The sequence below is a fragment of the Poromitra crassiceps genome (assembly GCF_964638095.1).
Source record: "Poromitra crassiceps genome assembly, chromosome: 11".
In the NCBI taxonomy this organism is placed as follows: domain Eukaryota; kingdom Metazoa; phylum Chordata; class Actinopteri; order Beryciformes; family Melamphaidae; genus Poromitra; species Poromitra crassiceps.
In genome coordinates this window covers 48149117-48158884 of record NC_139643.1, presented here as the reverse complement: position 1 = coordinate 48158884, position 9768 = coordinate 48149117, and the positions used below count along the sequence as shown (strand labels likewise).

General features: G+C 44.0%; 1 protein-coding gene across 1 annotated transcript; it reads right to left on the bottom strand.

Annotated features, from left to right (window-relative positions):
* Positions 1-2645: 2645 nt before the first annotated feature.
* LOC310785364 (low affinity immunoglobulin gamma Fc region receptor III-like) lies at positions 2646-9189 on the bottom strand. Its single transcript, XM_083646414.1, has 6 exons — positions 9154-9189; positions 8097-8132; positions 6424-6687; positions 5556-5798; positions 4360-4536; positions 2646-2880 (listed from the first exon to the last, which is right to left on the bottom strand). Exons 1-6 carry the CDS (start codon positions 9182-9184, stop codon positions 2768-2770), a joined length of 864 nt encoding a protein of 287 aa, XP_083502540.1. The 5' UTR covers positions 9185-9189; the 3' UTR covers positions 2646-2767.
* Positions 9190-9768: the final 579 nt, after the last annotated feature.

Here is a 9768-nt window from a genome sequence, read left to right as displayed (position 1 = left end):
GGTGTGTGCCCACTGATGTATTTCCGCCGTCAACCGGTTCAACGGTTGAGACCGGACACCCTCATGGCTGCTCAGCCATGAGCCCCAGCATCACTGAGCAATGATGCACCGAGACCGTGCGTTTCCGACGCAGGGTCCCCGCTGTTTCCAGAACACGTCTCTGCCTCACTGCAGTGAGGCGTGCCCGCATGGACAGGGAATTCAACTCCAGTCCCAGGAAGGTTGTAACCTGCCCAGGGACAAGAGAGCTATTCTGCCAGTTTATTAAGAAACCCAGGGCCTGTAGATGATCCGTCACTACTTTGGTGCACGTGATGACAAGTTCCCTCGAGTCTGCCGCTATGAGCGCATCGTTGAGGTAAACATATATGCGTATCCCCCTCGAGCGGAGGGGGGCTAACGCCGTGTTCACACACACGGTAAAAGTCTGTGGGCTCAAGGACAGGCCGAAGGGCCCTTGGCCAGTAGGGAGGAGACTTCCTCCCGTAGAATAGCCGTTGAACCCTCGTCCACTCACGAAACGGGGATTCCGTTGAAAGCCGGGGGGGGGGGGGAGCAAACTGCAACGCGTAGCCTTTCTTCAGGGTACACAAGATCCACGGGGTAGGGGAGTAGACTCGCTTATAGAATAGAATATAGAATAGCTAGCGATAACACGGCCGTCTAATGACAACACGTGTGAGAGGAAAAGACAGCACTTAGCTTTTCTTGCTCTAAGAGAGCCGGTGTTCGCCACCCGAAGCGAAGGTAGTCTGCGGCCGGAGATGACTCGACAGCTGACGTTTCCCGTCCGTTTGGTCTTTCGACAGTGGGTGAGTCAGACGAACTGTGGCTGAAGAGCTAACGTTGGAACGTTACAACAAGCTAATGCTATGGTCTCAGACAGGCGCGGACTGCATAATCGGGCACGTCCAGGACATTTTTGTGCCATATTTAGACGAATATATCTCATTTTAAATTAACATTAGGATACTGTTGTGATGTAATTATTCAGTATTTTCTCCTTTTCTCACTCATTCAGAGCAAAGAGGGAGATATATAGCATGATGATAATGCTCTATATCTCCCTATTTGCTCTGAATACACCAGTTAACATGACACAGACTTAACACGATAGAAATATTATCAGCAAACTTAATGACTAGACTAATTATTCTGATCTGAATGGCATATATCAAGAAACATTGACTCCTCTCTTTGCTGTATAGTGGGAGGTGCATTTTTGAGTAGGCTAGCCTACAAGCATGTAACTTCCTTGATTGTTATTGTTGATAATTCTATTTAAATAGGCTACATTTTCATTTCCCGAAACATTCTTAAACAAGAAAGGAACATAGTGCACTGCAAAATATTTTTAATTACATTTGTAAAAAAAAAAAAAAAATTGAAAAAAATTGAAAAAATCTAGGGGGTGCTGCAGCACCTGCAGCACCCCTACTTACCCTGGGCACGTCGGGCAAATGCCTGGTGGCTTGGCCTGGCCTGGCCTGCAATTCTTTTTTTTTTTTTGGTGCCCGCAGTCAGGCCACTCACTGAACAGCAGGCCAGGCGCCGCCTACTGGTTTACTAGTGGTTTTATGACGCGCGTCGGCCCGTATCGGCCTGGCCTGCTTGGTATCTAATGCCCGGCCTGAATTATGATCCCAGTCCGCCCCTGGTCTCAGAGGTAGAAAGTGCGACTTTTCAGCGGGGCTGAATGCACGCAAAGTGAGTATAGCCTCAGCCGGTCTGCGCAGATTGTGTCTCCAAAGGAGGACACGTGGGCTGGTGTGGGTGGCTGCGCCAATCACCAGCTGAGGTTTGCCAGGACGCCGTCAGGGGTGCCTGGGTGGTTTTAAAAGTATTTTTTAGAGAGGAAAAAAGAAGGGCATTCAGTTCAGCCGCTTGGGCGTGCTTCAGCATATGTGAGAATCCGAGTTCGAAACGAAGTAAAACCCTTGTTTGTTTGATTGATATTTTGTCTTTTACCATGTTATTTTAAAAGTTTTTTTTTGCCAAGTATTACATAATATGCCAGACATTCAGAAATAAAATATGCTTGTATAAAAGTCATTGAATATCTGCAAAATAGAACCCAACATTTGATAAAATTGCCCTGGAAATTATACAAAATGCCCCCGAAACATATTTCACAGAGGCAAAAAAAGCCCCTGTTAAAAAAAGTTAATTTCCTATCCTGGCGTGTGTGCGTGCGTGCGAGCGTGCGTATAGACGGTTTTAACTTTACAACAAAAACATTCTAAATTGAACCCCTGCTCACTTCCTGTTGCAGTGTTTGCTGACCATTCCGTGAAAACCGTCTATACAGCTGAGCAGCGAAAACAAAAGTAACGATGTCGAGTGAATATTTCTGCAGTTTGCCGATTGCTGAGAAAAAGGAAGTGCTGTGGGGTTGCGCTCTGGTGAAAACTGTCTATAGACGTAGATTTTCTTTTTCTCTTTACACAAAAACCTCTGCTATTCTCGCTGGATAATCAAAAGACACATTTCAGTCACGTGAACAGGATTATTATGGGGAGACTATTGCTTTAGTCACAGTATTGGCAATACTGGCCTTGTTGTGCTGATATAAACAGACAAATATCTAACTTAACTAACTTTTGAATCTATTATTTAAATTAGACAAAACTTCAAGCATATGACGAAATAATGGGAACACATTTTATAGTAACACAAAGTTAGCTGCAACTTCACATGCTGGACAAAGACATCAGTTTCCTCTCTTTCCCTCTCTTTCTCCTTCCCCCCTCTCTCTCATCCATTCACCTCAGAAGTGATGCGCGGTGGTGACACCGGCCATGACATCATCAGAGTCATCATCCAGTCCCTCAGCAGCCTGGTTGGGCGGAGCCGTTGTCATGGTGATGGGTGGGACATTTCCTGCAGTCAGAGTAGAGGTAAAGGAAAAGAAATTGCCACATCCCCCGCTCTCCCTCCCCCTCCCTTCTCCTGCTCTCTCCTCTCCCCCCCTTCCCCTGCTCCTTCCCCACCTCCTCTCCTCCCCAACATTTCCCATTCCCTCCCCCACCTCATCACTTTCCTGCTCTCTCCTTTCTCATATCCCCCCTGCTCTCCCTCCCCTGCACCCTCCCCACCTCCTCCCTTTCCTGATCTCTCCTCCCCCACTATTCCCCCACTATTCTAAAGCATGGCACCCAGTCTACCCTAAAGCATGGCACCTATTCTATCCTATATTTCTATATTTTCTCTATTTCTCTATCATATGATTGTTCAATGTGTTATTATTACTACTGTAATTTGCTACTGTTGTGTCAGCTAGAATTCGCTAGACATATTTTCTGTGAAGCCCTCACATGCTTGTGAATTAGGGCTATACAAATAAACTTGACTTGAAAACTTGACTTGATGATTAAGTTGAGGGTTGGGGTTAGGATGATTAAGTTGAGGGTTTGGGTTAGGGTTAGGATGATTAAGTTGAGGGGTGGGGTTAGGATGAGTATGTTGACGGTTGGGGTTAGGGTTAGGATGAGTATGTTGATGGTTGGGGTTAGGATGAGTTGAGTTTATCCTGTGCTGAAATAAGAATGAAATTAAAGAATGGGGGGTGGGGGGGGGGGGGTAATTTATTTTTTATTGTTTCTATCATTCTTTTATTTATTATGGTTTTATTGTCTGAAGATATTTTGGCATTCTGATTTTGAATATTGTGTCAGTGAGAGTTTTAGTTTGTTTTAGGCTATATTAACCAATTTAATTGGTCATTTCTTTTGCCTGCCTATTTGTTGGTAACCATTAATCTAGAGCAGGGGTTCCCAAACTTTTTCAATTTGGGACCCAAAAAATAAATTGTGTGTGTTGTCTGGGACCCAAACTAGCTGTTGCTTCTGGGACTACGGCAACCCGGTTGGAACCCTGTTGCCGTCCTTAAAACGTCACTGCTTAAACTCCCTGGCTACTGCGAGACTACCTCCGGCTTGTCCAGGCGTCCATACAGGCACAACTGGCCGTGTCTACGGGTGGGAAGCCGGATTAAGAGTATGTGTCCTGGTCATTGCACTAGCGCCTCCTCTAGTCGACCAGGGCAGCTGTTCAATGGGGAGGGGCACTGGATCCTGCTGGTGAAATTCCTCGCTGTCAGGTGAAAAGAAGCGGCTGGCGACTGCACATGTATCGGAGGAAGCATGTGATCGTCTACAACTCTCCCCAGATTGGCAGAGGGGGTGGAGAAATGACTGGGGCAGCAGGGAGTATTGGCCAAGTATAATTGGGGAGAAAACAGGGTAGGGGAGACTTGATAAAAAATATATTTAGTTTGTTAGTCACTGACCACAGCATACAGACAGCATTATTAGGTCAGAGAAGCAGTTTGTTAGTTAGAGTAAGTAGTTAGTCTCTTACGTCTATGCCTGTCACGATACAAACACAGCATCAGGAGAGTTGAGATGAAGTAAGGGCTGAACACCAACAGGTAGAAGACCAGTCTGCCAATAGGCAGGACGGGAGCTGGGGGAGGGTGTGTGGCTGCGGTATTGGTCAGAGCTGTGGCAGTGGGCGGGGCTATAGTAGTGGGGAGGGCTAAGGAGAGAAGCACACAGGTGAACATGATGAGAGAAAATCCTGGACAAAGCTTGTTAAAATACAGAAAAATACATTCACAACAACAGTGTGGTTCTCAACCTCTGGTAACCTCTGGTGGTATGCGGGGCTCCCTCCCTCTCATACTTTCATGGTGGTAATTTCTGCAGTACTTAGTGTAAAAATGTTGCGAACCACTAGCATAGATCAACTGTTGTCAGTTTAACATTTCTGTAACTTAAGACTCAGAGAAGTCTGAGGTTTGAATGATTTGAGAAACAAATGGCTCTATTAGACAATCTGTAGTGCATGGTCAAAGCACATGGCGCAAATGCATTTAGGGCATGTGATGTCTAAGACAATTTTGCTAGTTGCACGACGCAAAATCTGGGCGCAAAGTAAGGTGCAAGGTGCAAAGGGGTTGTATTAAGCCCCTTAATTATTCATAGGTGTGATTTGGGCACAACATGAACTCAACCATGTGTCATCTCCCATTCCCTTTAAATGCCAGGTGTGCTTGGAACCTGACTGATCTGCTCAGCACATTATAACGTTTTAGTGCATCGATATGAAAACAAATTTTCAGGGTGAGTTAAAAATCATAATTAAAGCTGGAAATAAGGTCCAATCCTCTTTCCGCTGCCTCAAGATAATGCGCCTGACTACACCTCATTTTAAGACCAACATGCCCATGGGACAAAGACGACGGTTCCAGGTAAATTTGCTATTTAAACAAGGGGGGTGCTGGACGTGTAATTGAGCATCATCGGTTGAAACTAGCAATGAGACCTGTGCTGCGCTTTGCACTGTTTTGCGCTGGTGTAAGATAGAGCTTAAAGATGATTGTTATCTCCATGCAGGAAATAACATTTTAGAGTTTATTGGTACACACAAAAATAATAAATCATGCATGAAAAGGGGCTTCTAAAAAGCCCCACCTCAAAAGGAACAAATAATTAAAATATAGAGCTAGACAAGCTAAACAAGCTAAGATTGTATTGATGTCATAAATCCCTCACCTCTCACAGCCAGCCAGTTGGGTGGAGACTCTCCATGTCCAGAGATGTGACACTTGTAGAGGCCTTCATCAGATGTAGAAACATGGTGGATGGTCATCTGTGCTGTAGACTCAGTCCTGATGAGGGAGCCATTTTTATAGAACCCAGCTGGGAGGTTGGAGGGAGACATGGATGTACATTTCAGAGTCACAGCATCTCCCTCCATCACAGGAAGGACAGGACCCTCCAGGATCACAGCACCATCTGAACACAGAGATAGATATAGATAGATAGACAGACAGACAGACAGACAGACAGACAGACAGACAGACAGACAGACAGACAATAATGAAGTTTGTTATGATATGTCTTGCGGCAGAAGATTATGATGGCATCAGTCTGAGGATTCCCTTAATATGTAGAACAATATAATCCTTTCCCACTTATTTTCGGTATTTATTAGGGGTTTGCTGTATAGTGATAGATGCTTGCAATTGTAGGACAGTAGGTTTAGCGCTAGGGGCACTGCAGGGAAAGATTGACAAAAATCCGGGGTACTGGTTACAGCGCAGGTCAAAACTTTTTGAATTCGGGCCAGATTAGATAATGTGAAAATACCGGGGTCCAGCTGCTTCTCGTATCATATGGGTTATGGTATTTAAAGAAATGACATAGCCTACTATATTTTGAGAGAAGCCGCGGGCCAAACTGTAGGCTAATTTGCATAATAACACTACTAGACCTTAATATGTACGAGCCAGGATTTCATAACAATTGGAGGACTACCGTATTGTAACAATTAGTAGCCTACATCTGGCCTTTTGTAACAGAGTTATTTAGTTATTCACAATGAGTGAGTGAATGTATATCACTGTATGAATGGTCTTACTAGTGACAGTGATGTTGATGGTGTCACTGATGTCTCCCTCTCTAGACTCACACCAGTAAACTCCACTGTCCATTCGGACTGGGAAAGGGATCCTGCAAGAGGAACCGGTTAATTTCCCCCAGTCATCTCCACACTCAGACGTCACTCCTCTGGTTGTTGTCCTCCTCAGCGTCCGTCCAGCAGAGCTGCCATCCTCCTCACAGCTCAGAGAGACAGACTCTCCATCAAATAACTGAGATCTACTGGGACTCACAGTCAGAGAGGCTGGGGGGGGGGGGGGGGGGGGGGGGGGCAGCAGGAAGGTCAAATTAGTGATGATCCTTAAAACTAACTGAAGAAAGTCTGAAACTCAAAGGCTAACACATCCTTATATGGGTTGTGACCACCAAGTCCCTAAACTCAGTCCCCAAGCTGTATTATATTCAGGACACTGAAGCGGTCTCGCAATCATGGCTGACCCCTCCCACCCTGGCCACAAACTCTTTAAGACACTCCCCCACGGCAAGAGACTGAGGTCTGCCAAGACCAGAACCACCCGCCACAAGACCAGCTTCTTCCCAACCGCCATCAGCCTCACCAACAAGGCCCGGAAACCCCTTCCGCCAAGGACCTCACCAACAACCCCCCCCCCCCACACACACAAACTCACTACCTCCTCCTAAACTCAACTGAACTCCCACCCCCCATAAAACTGTAACTTATATATAATTTAATGCCTGCTTAACTGGGACTGTAAATTCATGTAAATTCCCTGCACATTTAATGCCTATTTAACTTAGCCTGTAAATTTAATGTACATTCAATGTAAACTCTTATTTAACTCCGACTATAAATTCATGTAAATCCATTGCCTATTTAATGTCTATTTAACTCAGTCTATAAATCTCATGTAAATTCAACGTAAATTCATATTTATGATCAACAGAACACTTCACCACTCATGTACATATTTACTCGATTTGATTGCACTTGCAACTTTGTGATTGTCTTTATAGTTATCTTCCTACTTCTTATCTCTGTATATTGATGTGACCGCTACGCTGCATACAGACACTAAGACAAATTCCTCGTATGTAACTTGCATACTGTGGCAATAAAAGTGATTCTGATTCTGATTCTGATGCGAGACGGGACTGGCACGTAGGCTACGCAGTGTAGTGTCAGTCCCTTATTAGTCTCTTAGAACAGACGAGTTGGCTTCCGCAATTTTCAAATGCTTCCGCCATACCGTCTGTACTTCGTGGGGGAGAATCATGCACCAACCGGAATGGGAAGTAGAAAGGCGGGTTTTCCGCTCATTAGTCCAATCAGAATCGCAGAAAGGCGGGCCTTCCGCTCATTAGTCCAATCAAAATCCAATATGCCGCATTTTTCGTGGACACACGTGTCGTGATTGGTCGGATTCCGTCAAACTTCTTTCCTGTCTGAAGGTTTTTTCCCAACTTCCTTGTGCATGTTCTGGGGGTGTAACGTACAGACTGTATATAGCTGCATTCGCCGGATGTAGATGAGACAGTCTGTTTTAAGAGACTAGTCCCTTATGGGCTAGGACACCCTAAACTCCTAAATCCCCTGTCCAACTTCCAAACCCAAATCACTAGCTCTCTAGTTTCCTACAAAGGGCCATCAGAACATCAGAACAGTTTGAGACTGTGATGGTAAAGTGTACCAACCTTGTGTGACTCTGCAGCACTGCAACATGGTCAACACTGAAGAGAAAATAGACTCAGGTTGGTTTGAGGTTTTGCACATAGACATAAGTGGAAAACTGAAAGACAGAGTGCTTATAAAAAACTATAATATTCCCCATCCTTCAGATGAATTGTATTTTGTGCTACAGGATATTAATTTGGGTAATAGGCTACTGGATCGATAGGTTACAGCAGGGGTGGCCAAACATTTTTGGTTGTGGGCCGCATACAGAAAAAAATAAGCAGTCGCGGGCCAAACAATATTTAGCACGGCAGTTTTCAACACTGAAAGCGGGGCCATAAAATTTTTTAATTTCTAGCCTACCTAAATAGATATATGACACAGTTGATTGATGTGCACACCTATTACAATGGGTATTTCTGTATGTTTTCAAATTTTCTTTTCCTGTGCCAACAGGTTAAGACAGAGCTCATTTCACCAACATTCAGTATTAAAAATGTAAAAATAATAATAATACATAGACCAGGTCAGGGTACTCAAGTATAACCCATTTTCAATGGTTTTAAATGGAAAAAACGAAATGTGGGAATCAGATTTTTTGTTTTTCTGTTTATTTATTTTTTCGGTTTTTCCCCCGGTCTCGTTTTTCCATTTTAACTGTAAAACGGAAAAACGTTTTTAGCCACATTTATTATTATTATTATGTTTTTTTTACTAAAATTCATAGCGGGCCACATAAAAACGTGCAGCAGGCCGCAGTTGGCCCATGGGGTGTGATCTGAGAAAAACAACTGACCCTAGACCAAAGCTCTGACTAATCACTCATCAGCATTGTCTATAGCTTATTCTTAGCTGCCCAATTTCCCTCTGGGGATCAAAGTCCATTATCACCCCCTCTATTACCTTACAGCCACCCAACAAAGCAGAATTCTCATAAAAATAATCTTTGAAGAATGGAGAAAACACATTGGCTCTCACACACACACACACACACACACACACACACACACACACACACACACACACACACACACACACACACACACACACACACACACACACACAGATTTGACTTACAGAGCAGCCATTGTGGATATGTGTGATCCATTCTTGGTGATATGAGATAGACACTGAATTTGAGCAGTCACACTATATAAACCTGCCTCCTTCCTCATAAGCAGGGGCGGTTTTAGCATCAGAGCTTTGGGTGGGCTCAGCCCACCCAAAGGTCATGGACCACTGAACTCCTAGGGGGGTCCGGGGGCATGCCCCCCCGGAAGAAAATTTTGTACAGTTTCAAGTAAAAATGGATCAAACTGGCGCACTTTGAGATCAAAATGAAGAGACTAGATCTATGAAGAACTACACACATCAATATCTTCTTTACCGTTCTGTGGTTTTACAGCGATGAAAAAATTATTGTTTCCCTATATATACTATATATATTCTGCATACAGGTTACTATATGGTAGAATTATGCTTGCATAAATAATACCAAAATCACTTCAGGGGAGTTTCAAGTAAAGTAACATTTTGCTTTGTAGGCAAAACAAAAGTAAAATTAAATCAAAAGGGAACTTCTGGCTGGAATAATATTCCGACAAGATAATAATATACTGTAAGCACTAAAGCAGGAGTTTCGATTCTGAAGGGCTTAATTTCATTCAGATAACAGGGGACCCGTTTGAAAAT